Below are 16538 nucleotides of genomic sequence, written 5' to 3' on the forward strand. Positions count from 1 at the left end.
GAAAGAAAACAAGAGACCGAGTATATTTTTACTCCAAAGTCATTTATTTTTTTTCTACAGTATCCAAACACAAACGTTTACAAGATCAGTATGGTACAACGACGTACACAATATGCTAACATCAGACGCGAAATGGATTATACAACACAAGCCCCAGATGACGAAAGAAGACTGCAATGTGAAAGAACCACCGGACCACTACGGCCACCGCTGTTCCAGCGCGGTTTTCTTGTGACTGTCCCAGCAGCAAAAATGACAAGGCACAGTGTCTCCCTTGGCGCAGCACGCCAACCCCTTTTCCAGCAGCAAGAAATCAACACGCACTCTTCGCGGAACCAGCCAATGAGAGCATCATCCTTCACCAAACTGTGTTCACATAAAAGTGGTAAGCAATTGCGCGGCACCCGTGCGGTGGCCAATCTTAATGGCCGACAAAAATATGGCCAAGATGCCGTCCAACCACTAACGTTTCTTCACATGAAAACACAGCTTCTATTCTGCCCCAGACCTAGCACACAACTGTATTCTGCCAAACGCAATTTTTGCCATTTTAAATTAAGCTCCATAAATTCCTGGGTAAAAAACAGTGAAGGGGAAAAAAGAAAAACTAAATTCAATAAAGGCACAATAGGGCCATAGTTCATATTCTCCAAGACGGTTTTCTTACTCTTAAAGGGTGCTTCCATTACTCCAACAAATCAAACGTAAAAGTTTGGATGGCTTTCCTTCACAATAACAATTAGCTCGCTGAACTAAAATGCACCTGGCCTGGTCATCACAGTGCATAAGGGGTAAAAAAGATTAAAGGGATGAGGTGATGCCTTCATCAAAAAGCTTACAAGCATCACCTCACATCTCTCATCACTGCACCAGAAGTAGAGGCAAAAAAAGACACACACACACAACAGGGGTAATTACAATACTTCCAGCAACAACACACACAACCTTTGCCCCGGCTGGAATACCACTGAAAAGTGCGTGCTGCAGTATACTGGGGTGTGCACTGCCACACAAGGGATACACATGGTTCGCAAAGATTTGTTCAAAAACAATCAGAGGCCTACCATTTTTTTTTTTTCTCTCCTGGACATAGTGTATCTAACTAATGATCAGGATACACTGGGAGCTGAAGTGAAACATACGGTGAAAATAAGGGTGGTGGAAATATGGTAAAAAAAAAAAAAGGGAAGTAAAGCACTTTGTTCAAGAACAGAAGCGTCCCAAGTTAAATCACATGGGCAAGAATAAACAAGAAAAGGAGGAGGAGGGACTGAGAACAACAGAAGTTTGCCACCCACAAACGAATCACTTATGTGATGAAACCTAGAAGCCAGAGGTACTTTCATATGCCACTATGCTTGACTAGGTGTGCACTGATGAAGTGGCCGTGTGGGCTACTTGTGTCGAAAGAGGGGTTCAACCAAAAGGTCAGACTTGTTTCTTTTAAATCCCTCCAAGATTTACTCTGGTAAGAGGCAGCTTGAAGGGAAGTGCTTTGCAACCAGGAAAGCTTCCCTGATGCAAGTTTTAAGCTTAAAAGCAAGCACATGGCCACATCATCAGAACATGCACATCAGTCGAGACAATGACAAGTCAAATTCAGACTGAAGCTAGTCACCCATTTCAGGTAGGCATTCTATTGGTTCTCAGTAAAAACCTCCTCCAAGAAAAAAAAAACACTAAATGTTCACAGTTTAAAAAAAGAAAAGCTTTCATTCTTAGTGTATGAGACCGACAAACTGACATGTCTGGGCCTGCGAATGGTAAACCTTTTCCTATGGACAGGTGATTTAATGACCATTTACAATGGATATATCCAAGACCCAATTTGAAGAAAACCATGTATCAAAATCGCAACTTCATTCAACGCTGCCATTGACATTCTATCTTACATGCTCGAAATTTATTCTCATCATGTGTTTATTACAGAGTACCATTTTACAAAGAAAGAAAGGCAAAGGCCAAGGCCGTTGTACAATGCACCAAAACTGTACACCTAGAAAAGTGGGGGGGCAAGCGAGCCTACAATCATAAAACCAATTGGAAATACAAATGCTGGGCAGGAAATGTGCCAATGAAGCCTAAGCATGCCAGTACTTGCCACACATCTGTAAAAACACCCCTTTCAGGCATGCTGCTCACAGCATGCTTTTTCCAGGCTGTAAAGCCCAACCACAAGAAACAAGTTTCCGACGTATTTTCGGCACAGGCCGGCACGACACATTGTCATCAAGAAAAAGGCGATGCTGGGGGTGACGCACCCTCAGTGCCCAAGTCTACCCATGCTAGATCACACTGCCGACGGTCGAAGCGGCTAGCAAAGCAAGAAATCCGGCTGACACCGTAAATTCATTGGAGGCGTGTTCCTTGTGGTTTAAGATTAAGTCAAGAGGAGCAGACAAATAGTATGGAGAAGTGTATACGTTACTGCAAAGCACCCCCCAGAAAGAAACAAGAATCGTGAAAGTCGGTGTGCATTCATGATTGGAGTGGCGTGATGGGGCCGGGATGCGAAAAAAGAAAAAAAAAAAAAAAAAAAACGAGACAAGAAAACACAACACTGGCTAGTAACTACATAAAAATAAATTATTAATAAAGAAAGAATCGGTTGCTAGTCAATGCTGTGTACTGTTGCCTCCCTTTCCAAGTCCCAGTACCGTTGCGCTGCTCCAACTGTGGATGCAAACCGAGAACGAATGGTAATAACCGTGGAGCGGTGTAGCGCCACAGTAAACCATGCCAATGAATTAAAACAAAGCCCATGAGCATCTTCCGAAAGGAGCAGCTCTCTACAGGTACTGCAAGTGCTGGCATGCATTGGCTCGACTTTGGGCTTCCCAGCACGTCTCAACAAAAACATTAAATAGAGCTGTAGTGCTTTTACTTTTATTGCCCCAAGAATTCTATGCCTCACTTGGTTAACTTTTTATCCTTTATATACACTAACAGAAACATTCTGTATCCAAGTTCTTAAATGCCTACCTATCTACAGTTTGCTCCCAGGGCTTTAAATAAAAAAAGAAAGAACAGAAAAAAAGAGGCGAGTGGGAAGCACAAAAAAGAAAAAGGCAAAAAAACTGACAACCTAAAAAAAAAAAAAAAAAACAGAGGCATGCCAGGCCATGAGAAAAACCAAGGGTTCCTTGAGATGCCTGTGACGACGAGCGCACAAGCAAGCTCTGTACACACATTTACAAAGAGTTACCTCATCATTCATAAATAGTTTTTTTTTTTCTTATAATACAACAGGTTAAGCTCGTCGACATCTCATCTTTCCCTGGGTCATGTGTGCAAACTTTACAAGCCGCAAGAGAAATTGTAAAGGACAACCGCCAATTCGAGAGAATGCTTCCCCCCTCAAGTGAACATGGAAGAAAAAGAAAAAGAGAAAAACAATCTGAATCAGCCTCAAACGGGTCAGACTTCACGAAAGTGGTATGCACAGGATCCTAGTAAAACGACAGGTTGGCTGCCAGTGGTACAAGACAGGCCACAAGTGACAGCATGTACAGGGTGACAAGCAAAATGCAGACAAAGCAGAGCCTTTTTTTTTGTGTGTGTGTGTTTTTGTGGTAATGTGCTATGCTACAGGATAAGACAAACTAGAGATAAATTATTTTAAAAGCCACGAGGAAACTGAAAAAAGCCTGCAAGCCTTGTGACAAGAACTTTGATGTCTTTCCAAAACACTGCATCCATGAGGTAGCCAGGTCTCCACGATTCTTCAGGCTAAACTGCCAGCATTATTGCTCAGTTTTTATAGAGAGCTGACATTTTTGTTGTGCATTTTTATTTAAATGATACAGTTGGATGCAATAATTGTGTATCATTTAGAATAAATCAGAAATGCCATTTTCTCAGTAGAAGGAATATCAACATCAGCTGTTCTATGACTTACAAAACAACTTTTGCAGAGAAGCTGGAATGTTGAGCAGTATCAGCCTCAACACAACACCATGCTACCATTCCTTCCGTTGTGAAAATCCTGAATGCTTTTTCTGCAATCACTGTGGACAATGTGTGCTTCCAATATGCTTCAGATGGAGTACGTTGGGTAGTGCATCCAAATGTGGCAAATAAACAAAAGTACATCAAGAAATGCCACCTCTGTATGAAATTTTAGCGCAATCGAGCCATCGAATGAGCTGAAAAGGCCATTTATACCTGGTTCCCTTATCGACACAATATTTGGTACAATGTGCAGCCCAGCTTCAACACCCGATGACAGAACTGTTAATATGAAAGATTTTAAAAGCCATAGTTATGCCAAGTCGAACGTGACAACACACCGCCAAAAATTACTTTTTTTTTTTTGTCACAACACAAAGCCCTCACTGTCAGACAAGGCTCTAATCAAATGTGTAGCTTGTTTTTTGAACTCGAAAACATCTGTGCCTACACAATGCTCCCCACCACCTCCAGTGGGACAAACCAGCACAGCTCGGCCATAATCTGTCTGGTGCTGCTCTCCACAACAGCGCACCAGTTATCACCAACACAAAATCAACCGTGCTGCTGTAAAAACACAGTTGCTGACTTCATTTCTTCAAACCCCAGCCCCTCAATGAACAGCATTATGCAACTTTTCAACTCTTGTCCGTGGCTGGATTTGTTCCCTAAACCCAACAACACCCTGTACATGCACCACTATGAGCAACTCCCCCCTCAAATCACTGCAATGCCACCTATGCGACTTCAGTTTCTCTCTGAAATCCCCTATGGGGATGCAACAATCACTGTCGGCGGGTCCTACTATATTTTGCACTGCAAAAGTGTCGGTGATAAAAATTATACAATTTACATTTGTACAATTTGCTAAAAGAATGGTATAGAAAAAGAAATACTGGGGACACATCTGTCTGCTGCGGTGGTGGTTGCTGCTGCTTGAAATGTATGTATATATTTATATGTATATATATATGTATATATATATATATGGTACACAGTGTTTGAATGTGGCTTACGTACACAAATAGTCTATAAGTGGAAATAGTGCGTGTTGTCGACAGTTAAAACTATATGTTTTTTTTTTTTGTCATCTCCCCACATTTTACAAGAGCCACAGCAGGGCAGAGATAAAAGGAAACCATTAGCAGTCTTCAAGAAAAGTGGCAAATTTTGTTTTCCCCCGCCACCACACAAGAAAAATAAGTATAATTAGGGCAAATACACTGTACAATGTAATTACAACACACCAAGCCTGACTAAAGTCTTGCTTCCACCAAGTACAACAGGCACCTTAAAGATAGCAGATGAAGGGGGAGGGGGCACAAAAAGCTTTTTTTTGAAGCTGCAGGGAGTGTCTGCAGTTGTCAACTTTACAAACGTAGCCCGCATACAGAGTATAGTCAAAGGGCAAATTATGCGTTGCACATGTTTATACAGACATATGTATAACACAGAAGCAGAAATTTGATGCAGGTGGTGAGCAGGGAAAAACAACTGCAGGGCCAAATGCTCACACAAAGGTATTTCCACACAGGAGCAATGTATGCACACATCCACAGGTATTATTACATACATTATACATATATATATATAGATATGGCCACACAAGAGGAAAGGTGGGAGAGAAAAAAATTCTCGCATGCTTCACAAATACACGCTGGAAATACCATCGTGGTACCACAAGAAAAAAACTAGAAAGGCTTACACAAAAGCAATACAAGAGAATCCGATGCATGTAAATAATAATAAAACTGCGTAGTGGCATGCAAACTTGCGGTCACACTCCACGCTCACAGTTTAAAAACCATTTGAGAGACGCACAAAAATGGTGCACCTTGCAAAAAGCTCGGTGGCATGGAGTATACAATGATTAACAAAAAAGGGGGGAAAAAAACAACAACAACCCAACAGCCTTTGTGCACGCACACAAGTTTGAAAAACCATGTGGCAGTGCAAACACCAAAATGATTTCGTCACAATCCACTTCGCCCTTTCTGGAAGAGCTGACCAGCGGCATTCCTTTTACCACCCAAGGTATTCACACGTGTCCAATAGATTGCAGAGAGAGCTTCATGCCACAGCTCTCGCCAAATCTGTACTTTTTCCTTCCCCATGACATTATTCTGATCATTCTTTGTGCACTACGTGCTCACTTGCTTTAGCAACAACTCTTAGCTTTGGCTGCTACTAAGTTTCTCTTCGCACTACATGATCCAGCTTAGGAGGAATCACGCTGACCTAAGGTATTGGGGCACATTCTGTGATCATCTTGAGTAACTTAAAATAAATAGAACACGAAGCCCGCGATATGCTGCAAGATAACTCGGTCTTTTAGAGCTTATGGAACATGGAGACAGAAATGTTGGTTGCCGAGCCAGCTAAACCTTTATGCAAATTAATACAGCAGTCTAAATCTGAGCATAATTGGGAGGCTAGCAGCCCATTACAGAGGTTAACTGAAACGGACGGTTTGCTGGTGAACTTAAGTTTATGAAGTTTGTGCAGTTGTGACATTTGCTAAGCAATTGCACCGGCAAACTTCGCAAATTGTGCTAGTAAATTTCGGTGATGCGGAATTATTATTTTTCTAAAAGCTACAAGAGGTTTACCAAGGCACAGCTAAATTGTCTACCTTGGAAAAAAATCAAGCACTAAGGTCTGCACTGAACACAAAGCTACCAGCGTCAAGACAACTCAAAACTTCTTCCAGGAAACAATGGCCGACCCAGCCAAGCCATGGGTCACAAAAGCTTTTAGCATGAAAATGTAAGAAGGGATTTAGACACGGACACGTGTTAAGCTAAACAAGCAGTGTGAAGTTTTCAAGTGCATCTACACAGAGAGAAGAAACACTCAGATGTGGCTTTTACTTAAGCTGCTTGTAAAACGGGAGTGATGCCTCACTTGTAAATTATGAAAGACGCACATTCTCTAGCCATGCATGGACGGGGACATCATTCAGTGCTGATTATACAAAGAACCTAGAGCTAAAACTAATTACTTTGGCCTATCGCCTACACGAGAGAAACAAAATAAGTCAAAACGTGTACAAAACAACATGCAGTTTGATACAAGCTGTTTACCAAATCAAGTTTATACAAGTCTAGATGACCTGAAGTAGAGTAGTGACTGCATGGTAAACTGGTGCTCCTAGTACCATTTGGCTATGCACATTGCTAAACAAAAAAATAAAGGGGGGGGGGGGGGAGGGAGGGAGGATTATACATATGTTCAGTTATATGACACTCTTTACATACATATGCAGAAGGAAATAAATAAGCTTCTCACATCTGAGATCGCAACTAAAGTGAGAGAAGAAAAAAACTTTAAACATGATCTACCATTGTGCTTCAGAGAATTTACTGGCAAATAGGATAGAGCCCCCAAACCTTCCATGAAATAGAACTCCTGTGTAATTGGGTCAGGTAAGACCATTATACAGTCATTTCATCTACAACCCTCCCAAGAATGGCAATAAAAACAGTAGCAGGGTTAGCACTTGAGTGCAGAAAAAAAAATTAAAACAAGAAAATTCAGGCAGACAGACAGATTTGGCAAGATTCTAACTTTGTTAGTTTTCTCATAATTTACAGCAATGTACATAATAGACAAGATTTGTAGGCAACAAATGCCTCGTCACAGTTTTTTCCCTTTTTTACAGTGTCCTAAAAACAGTCGCTGTGCAGAAGAGAGAATGAGTGTCTTTTTTTTTCTTTAAAAACTAGCTTACATGATGTGAAGGCTTGAAAAGAGTTGTGCAGTTACACAACACACCTTTGAAAAGCGAATAAAAAGAGAGAGCAAGTCCACGCCATGCTTTGATGTGCTTGCTGTTGTGCGCGCCTTTCTGTTCAATCTTCCGTCACTCCCGCAATGACATAATTTACAAACGCACAGATGCTGTGGAGTTACGTCATACTCCTAACAGGATGAGGCGCAAGGTCTGCAACAACGCCTGCCTTGTAGTTCCGAAGCTTCAAAAACAAACTGTACAAAATGCACACACAGCACTGTTCGCTGCTCCCAACAAAAGAAGCTGGCACACGAAACAAGCTCCTTCCTCTCTGTAGAAGCGTAGAGAAAATAAGAGAAAGAAAAACAAAGGAGTCCTTAAAAAAGAGCACTGCCTTGTCATGACAAGCTTTGAGAAGTTGAAAAAAGATAGGTGGTTAAGGAGAGAGGATGAGAAAATGTGAAAAAATGAGAAAGTATGGGATGATGGTCGACAGTGTCTCTGTACAAACTGCTGACAAGATGCTGTACAAAACAACAGAGGGAAGTGAGAAAGCAGAACTGCACATGAGATGCTCTTCCCAACAGAGGACATTCATTCCCTCACCCAAGAATGTCAGCTTGAAGAAAGCAACTTTCCGGCCCTATGTCAGAAGCAAATTCCATGCGCCGTCTGCAGGAAACCCAGAACGAGTCTTAAGGCAAAGCAGGCAAACAAGCACCTCAACACTGTACACAGAAAAGTGAGGGAGTTATCAGTTGTACAACATGCTTCCTTAGAGACAACTGATGATCCCTTGTGCGAACTTAAGTCTCAGGGGAAGCCGGAGATGGAAAATTGCACGAACGTTTTTCCAACAGCCGCAGCAAAAAAAGCGGGGGGGTGAAGTTAGGCTAACAGAATGTACAGCATGAGCACTAGTCAAGGCGAGGAGGCAAAGATGGTATAACAGTGAAAAAGGGCATTCTTACAGCAAGAGATGTCTGTACTTACACGATGTGCTACATCTGAAAGCTTACCCCATGCTCAACAATTGTAGAGAGAAAATTAAAAATGAAATGTAGGAAGCTACAATGCAGGAAGCAGCATTTCCATGAAGTGCTCGCAGGTTTGCTGAGATAGAGCACGGGTGTAGGAAATTAGCATTCAAAGAGAAAAGGGCAATAGGAGAAAGAGGAACGTGTATGAGATGAGGGCTAAAGATGCGGTGATACCTTTTCAAAGACGCAACGCGCTCAAGTGTAGAAAGGTCAGGCAAAAGCACCACCCAGCCACAACAGGGAGCCCCGAGGGCTTTTAAGTTCTTGGCCCCGCAAAGATCCAGGCAGCAAAAGCCAGAGCTGCACCGGAGCTCCCAATATCACTTGCGTCTCAATTAAAAGGCTGCACCGCTTAACAGAAGAGTTGGAAAGAGAGAGAGAGAGCGCCACACAAAGAAGAACAGCTGCGCACCGAATGCGCAAACCAGAGACGCACAAACGAACGCGCCCTGCCCTGTCGCTTTGTTGGCCGCATGACGGGCAAGGAACTAGGCTTGCCGTCACACACAGCACCCCGATGTCGTCACGTTTGGTGGCCAAGCAGAGGAGGAGAGAGGGGATGAGCAAGTGCCTCAGAGGGCCCCATTGGAAGTGCCGCTCTGTCCGCCTCCCGAGGAGAGGATCTGGTCGCCGCTCTTGAGCAGGTGCTTCTCGAGCTTGGCCAGGATGTGCTTGCCGTAGGTGTATTTGCGCAGCGAGGGCACATGCGGACGGATCTTGTGTAGCAGCAGCTTGCGCTGAGGCGGCTCGGCCACCTCTATCATCTTCTGCACCACGTAGTTGGCATACTGGTCCTTCATCATTGTGTATAAGGCACTGTGAGGCCTGCAACAAAGCCCAGGGAGGTCTGGCATCATACCACACACCAATTTATGCAAGCTGCCACTTGCAAAACTGCTTTGCCTCACACATAAAACACAAAACTGCCAAGTTTAAACAAAACAAGACTAGTACACAGATTCCTAACGCTCAGGCTAATTCTACAACAGCCTGCCCTGTTTTCAAATGAGCTAGAGAAATACCTTGAAACAAAGACATTTTTATTTCTGCATCTACAAGTCTCCTGGTTGTCAGCTATTAGAGTATTTAGGCAAGAAAAAGAGAAGGGTGAAGCATCCTTTGAAGCACTTAAACATCAAGTTTAAAGATTCTTTACGTGCCTCATCAAACTTATCTTCAATGTGCAATGAAGATAGCATTGAACGCAGGCTTCCATGCCTCTTTTTCTTTAAGAGATGTGTATGGCAGCACAGCACAGCCAAATTCCGTTGAACTGATCCTGGCAAAATGTGCAAAAGAACTTTCAAATAATAAGCATCTCCAAAGCATGGGCACCTCACACAACTTTTGAGAACAACTGAAGTAAAGTACCATATTTACTTGCGTAATGAACGCATTCCACACTTTGGTACTGTGCAGTCCCACGATCGAACGGCCATGCTGTAGTTTTCTGGAGAGACTAGAATCCTTTACTCTTGCACATGTGTTTAAAGCAAGCACACTTAATCTCAATGCCTGTCGCTGTGTTGGAAATACTTTATAATGATGATACGTGAGAAATACAGAGATTACGTGAACAAAATTCTGCAGCTAACTTCTGTAGGCTACACATCCACGCTAGCAGACAACATGCCATGGCAGCACGCCGGCAGGGGCAGTGGATTTGATGACTGAGAAGCTGACGGCAAAGCCATGACAAGAGAACACTGGTGGTATTAACAGGCTGCGTATTATCACAATAGCTTGGGGCCTGACAGAGAGACCGTGATAACGCTCAGCCTGTTGTCACCACAACTTTGACACCAGTACCAGCGCAAAGGCACCTCACAGACTCCACAGAGAGAGAGAGAGAGAGAGAGAGAGAGAAAAAGTAACTGGCTCTCTGCAACAGTTACTTTACGCAGTTTACGGACTTTACTCCGACGCGCACGCACTTTGCGCTATTACCGGGTAGTCAGGCGCCGCACACGAGAGAGTTCAAGTGAAGCAGGGGTGGCCGGCACTTCGTCAGCATAGTGGTGCATAATGTCAAATTCGCGTGTCTGTTGCTCGCTTTTGTGCCCGTCTTTGGTTTTGCTGTGTGTGATGGGCCCCAAGTTGAGTTATATGCCTGCTGTGGGACAGAGTTAATCTGCTAAAAAAAATGGGAACGCTGATCAGACACCGATACTTTGACATGCTGATGAGCAGAGCAGTCCAGGAAAGAGACGCACACAGCGTGGTTGTCTAAACAACAGGTGCCAAAAAGCAGCGCTTCAACATGATGCTTGCGACAATGGCATACGGCCTGAAGCGGCTACGAAGACGAGCTGTTGCAAATCCACGATGTGAACGAGGTGGCCAGCGACCAGGATGATAGGTCTGCTGGTTCCGATACAGAGTGAAGTGCACTAACAATGCTGTTACGGTTTGCAAATAGTATACATGCATTTTTACAGCAAGTTATCTAATGCATTTTTCAAACCATTACTGTCCGACTTTTCAATTTTTGCTGTTCCGAAAAAGTTGCCATAAAATTTACCCCACATAATCCCCCCCCCCCCGACTTTGCTTTGGATTCCTGGAAAAAAAGTGCATTCATTACGTGAGTATATAAGGTATATACTGAACAATGTGGGAACGTTTGATTGGATTTCCATAGACTTATTGTAAAGAAAAACCTGCTTCCGCTTCGCATATACTCTTCAGTTAGTCTAACTTTTGCAGTGACCGCCAAGCCTAGTGATTATGCGCAGCGGGGATTGCAGTCCTGGACGGGGAACTCGTGGAACATCAGAGAGAGATAAAGAACCTTTGCAGTCCAACTGGACTGTAGAGGAATAATGACAATGCTGGGACAAATCAGAAGTGCAGACGAGAGGCCAATTCGATCCAACATACCATCGGCCACTATTGGTGGGAAACCATAACTTAATGGAGCACTACGAGTGAATGCCCAGCGATAAGATGAGGATGCCTACAGTTTAGCTGCAGTGGTTACATACACATGGACCTTGTGTGTCCTGTACACATTGCTTCCTGCCAAATGACAGTCAAATGTGCTTTAAAGGGCCCCTAAACCACCTCAGATATTTTTTTAACATTTCAAGTAAACACGCGCATCGAGTTCAGAATGCCGTCACGATCAACGATGCCAAACGCTGTAGCGCTACGCGCTGCGGGCGCGCCACAAAAACAAAAAAAAAAAACAATGCCGTCCTCCTCCCCTTGCCTTTCCGGTAACCCCAGCGGTCTCGTCACGACGTCAGCAGGGGGAATCTGGTGATGCCAGCTGCGGAAACGATGTCCATTGGTCGAACAAGAACCTACGACTTCCGGTTTGTCTGCTAGCAGGTACGCGCGCTCCCTGCTCGTCCTCGCCGTGTTGCTCGCTTGTGCGCGCTTGCGCATCGGTAATTACAGCCCGCAACGCAAGTGCCAAATCGCTCGTGTTCGAACACAGTCATGCTTAGCGGTCTGATTAGCTGCGCGATCAGAGTGCGAAAGTGTTGGCCTTTCAAGATGTGCACGCAACACAGAGTCTATAGCGGCACGCTTCGCATAACATGCGCCGGCACCGCAGCAACAGCGGGCAGCCGAGAAGCGCCGAGTCCACGTCCACGTTACCGGCACACTAACTCGTCGCACGCCGTTTGCCATTCGCGGGCCGCCGTTTGACAGTGGTTTTGCTCGCAAGCGGCGAGATTTCCTTGCCGTACGAAGAGAGCATGAGACCGGGACTCATTTGTGCGGCAGCCTCACCGCTGCTGATTGCTCGACGGCGCCGATATTGTCGCTAGGCCTTTTCCGGTTCCCTTCAAAGCTAAAGCGGACGGCGCTTCGAAATGAATTACCGATGCTCACAAGCCGCAATATTTTCTTCTCGTTGTTATCGCTCTTCGCAATAAGTATACACAAAGAAGGAAAATATGCTGATATTAGTGGCACCGTCGGATGCGATGCGAGCACAGCCGAGCCGGTCATCTCCCGTCGGTAGCCGTGCACTCAGCTGTAGCCGATGTTTTCGTTCCCGGTGCGGAGGCGCGCAGCTTCGCGGTCGTCGATTGGCCCGTTGATCGTGCAGCGGGCGGGGCGCCGGCCGAACTGCCGTTTACTTTGGACACCTCTCGCGCGGCAGACAGGAGGCCAGTTCGTCGTCCGTATATGTGCTGCTAGCATGGCTAGCGTGGACGTGCCTTAACCGGAAGTAGGCAGTGTTTTGAGAAGCGCGTTGGCGATGACGTATGTCACATGACATTTAGAGCAGCACTCGATGAAGGAGGGGAGACCAGCCAACGAGGAGAGAAGCGAAGGAAAGAGTAAAACGAGCGAGGGCCGTTTTTCGATCATCCAACGCATGTAACTCCGCTATTACGGCACCATTTCGAAAAATTCTCGCGGCTACGTGTTCGTTGTAGACTCATGCACAACTGCAACACCCCAACTAAATTTCGACCTCTGGGTGGTTTAGGGGCCCTTTAAAGGAGTGCCAAATCAGAAACTGGCCTATGTGCTATGTATGGGACATCGAAAGCAGCAAGCAGCTGTCCTCAGATGAGAATCTCGACAGAAGTCACACATGTAGTTTTTGTCTCTAATGCCAAATTAGAAAAGTGACGAGAACGTATTTCGTGGTGAACTGCTTAGATTTTTTTATTGTCCTTTTTTACTAAATGCAGCAGGTCAATCTATATTTCGATTGATATGATACGGTAAAAGCTCGTTAATTCAGAACTCATTAATTAGAAATTTTTGATAATTAAGAGTACTAACCGCCGCAATCCGTCCAATGTATTGAAAGCAATATGTAACGCATCCCGCTAATTCACACTGAAATGCGCACCGCTACCGATAATTCGAACTTTGCGCCATCATGGATGGGGAGAGTGCGGTGTGTGGGAGCACGTTGGCGACCTACGGCGGCAGCATGCGCCCATGCCGCTTTGCCGACGGTCACAGGCAGCCATAGCGGTACGCGGGTTGGGGATTGTTCTGCGCATGCTCCGAAGAGAGCAACTGACACACGCGCACAACGATCCTCAACATGCGTGCCGCTTTGAACGCTTTCTGCGACCGTCAGCGAAGCGGCGTGGGCACCTTTTTTCTTTGCGTTGGTTGCGTCTGGTTATGCGTCTGGCTGCGCCAGTGCGTCGAACTATAGACATTGTTCTCGCCAACGTGACAGATGTGTGTGCGCACTCATTCACCCAAAAAATTAAATTTACAGTGGACTCTCAATAAACAAAACTTGGTTAAACGAAAATTACCGATAAACGGAACTAAATAATACTATTTGGTTGGTTTCCTGGATGTCTAAGCCAATTTAAGAAGCGCCATGGCCTCGTCTTTAAGACTATCTCAGGTGAGAGTGCCACTGTCAACAGAGAAGTTTGCACCGACTGGCAACAAGGGCGGCTGCAGGAAATTTTGCGGAACTATGAGCCGCGGGACGTTTTCAACGCCGACGAGATGGGCCTTTTTTACAAGGTGCTTCGATCAAAAACTCGCCTTCAAAGGTGAAGCCTGTACAGGAGGACAACGCAGTAAGGATCGAATTACTGTACTGGTGGGCGCAAACATGGCAGGGGACGAGAAATTAAGCTGCTGGTAGAGGGAAAGTCGAAGCACCCACGTTGTTTCAAGGGCGTTCGAGACCTTCCCGTTACGTACCATGCTAACGGAAGAGCATAGATGACTATGGTGATTTTTAAAAACTGGCTACGGGAGGAAGATGCAAGACTTTCCAAGCAAGGCAGGAAGGTTGTCTTTATTGTGGATAATTGCCCTGCTCATGGCAAGGTGGATGGATTGAAGTCCATCACTCTTGAATTCTTGCCAGCCAATGCAACAGCTGTGATCCAGCCAATGGATCAAAGCGTAATACAGAACATCAAAGTTCTTTACCGTCGCCAGCTGCTTCACCGAATGCTACTTTGCACAGAAAATGGAAAGAGCTACAACACAGATTTGTTGTCGGCTATCCACATTCTGGCCCATGCCTGGGAACAAGTGCAGGAAACCACACTACAGAGGTGCTTCCACCATGCAGGCTTTGAAGCACAAAAACAAATGCTTCATGAAGATTAAATCCCTGCCAATACCGATGCTGATGCCATATTCAGTCAGGTAGTGCCCTCTGCTCCTTTTACACGGCAGGAGTACGAGGCAATTGAGAATTTTAGCACCTGTCGTGAGGAGAGCTTCGAGGAACTGATTGCTGAAGCACAAGGCGAAGATCAACCCTCCTCCAGTGATGAGTGCGATGACCTTATTTTGAGTGCAGTGGTGCCAGACAGTGCAGCTAAAGGAGCAGTCGAACTTTTGCAGCGCTATTTTGAGCGTGAAGGGTGTCCAGAATTTTTGGCAAGCCTGTCAAGCAAACCGCAATTGATTGCTTTTTCCTTGTCCATGTAGATAAGTAGGAGTTAGTACTACTTAAATAAAGTTGTGCTTCATGAAACATGTGTACTTTGCTTAAACTTCTGATAAATGGAACACTTTTATGGATCCCCTCCAAGTTCCGTTTAAGAGGAGTGTATTTTTTTCTCCGACTTAAATTAGTTCGAATTTTGTATAATTCGAATTTTCGTAGCAGCTACGCGGAATTCGACTTAACAAGCTTTTACTGTAGAAGGAAGTGGGTCAATTAATACACCTGTCAAGCGGGCAAGTTAAGTGCACTTACGGGGAGTGCACTTCGGGACCTTCAGCGACACTTTAGGCTACGCGGTTTTAAATGGGAAAACAGAGCGCACTCGCAGTAAAAAAAAAATGCCGACAGACTACGAGTGCGTTTTGTGAAGATGTAGATTAAAAAGAAAAGTACTTCTAAAGAGTGATTGTCTTACGTTGTATTATTAATTAAAACAAACTTAATCTATGTTTTTTCAACAAAAAAATGAAGATTTTTATTATAAGAGTATGGCAAGTCAATGCCGGCCAAGAAAAATACCTAGCCAATTCAGAATGACATAGCGGCGTGCGACGAGGCGGCATTTGATCCTGCTCAAACAGAATATGAACGCGTTTTAGGCTATTATTTGTGCGCAAGAGCTGGTCAACCACTAAAATGAACTTCTGTGTCCTTTCTTTATGTATTACATTTTATACCATTGAAACCGCTGGCGACGAGGCTACGCCCTCAGCCAGCAAAGTGCGTTCCGTGAACGTACTTCAACCGGAGTGCACTCTGCAGCGAGTGACACTCCACTTGCGACGTTTAGATTTGTCAAAGTGGACTTAAACCGAGTGACACTCTCCATAAGTGCACTTAACTTGCCTGCTTGACAGGGGTATAAGCCAGTGTGGTGAGGGGACCAAGAGACATTTGAATTCTTTGTTTGCCTTTTCTCTGTTAATTAGGCACGTCCCATCACTAAATTTCAGCACTGCTCATTGGAGTCTTCACGACACAGCCTGGCCAACAGCCTGGCTGCAACTGATTTGGCATGCGACTTGCACCAATTTGCCCTTTCAAAGCTTGGTGTTCGAAGCTGAAACCATGTGAAATGTGTGCTTCAATTCTGCTCCTGACAATGACACTGTGTAGCATGCATGCCCGCACATTAGAAAGAAATGGAAGATGCTGCATAAAATAAGTGCCATGCCAAAAATGACGAAACATGCCGATGATAGGAATGGCACACTCTTAAAAACCAATGCCACCATCTGTGTGACCAGAGCTTAGTTGAAGCTATGCAGTGAGCTCACTGAAAGGCCTGTGAGGGCCGAAGTACATGCTTGTCCTCACCAAATACAGCTCAAAAGCATCCCGAGTGATACATACAGCCCCTGGTCGCATGCAACCAGATGTGAGGTACACCAGCAACCACACCCCG

At 44.8% G+C, this 16538-nt stretch overlaps 1 protein-coding gene and 1 pseudogene across 4 annotated transcripts in view; one reads left to right on the forward strand and one right to left on the reverse strand.

Moving 5' to 3' along the window:
* Positions 1-23: 23 nt before the first annotated feature.
* Positions 24-16538, reverse strand: part of LOC119450094 (pumilio homolog 2) — a 110150-nt gene continuing 93635 nt past the window's right edge. For all 4 annotated transcript variants that reach the window (XM_037713456.2, XM_049665634.1, XM_037713455.2 and 1 more), the window contains one exon: positions 24-9546. In XM_037713456.2, coding sequence (XP_037569384.1) covers positions 9294-9546 — 253 coding nt within the window. In that variant the 3' untranslated portion in view covers positions 24-9293. The remainder of the gene's footprint in view (positions 9547-16538) is intronic.
* Positions 13145-16535, forward strand: LOC125944703 (tigger transposable element-derived protein 4-like; annotated as a pseudogene).

This window comes from Dermacentor silvarum, chromosome 4 (genome assembly GCF_013339745.2).
Source record: "Dermacentor silvarum isolate Dsil-2018 chromosome 4, BIME_Dsil_1.4, whole genome shotgun sequence".
Classification (NCBI taxonomy): domain Eukaryota; kingdom Metazoa; phylum Arthropoda; class Arachnida; order Ixodida; family Ixodidae; genus Dermacentor; species Dermacentor silvarum.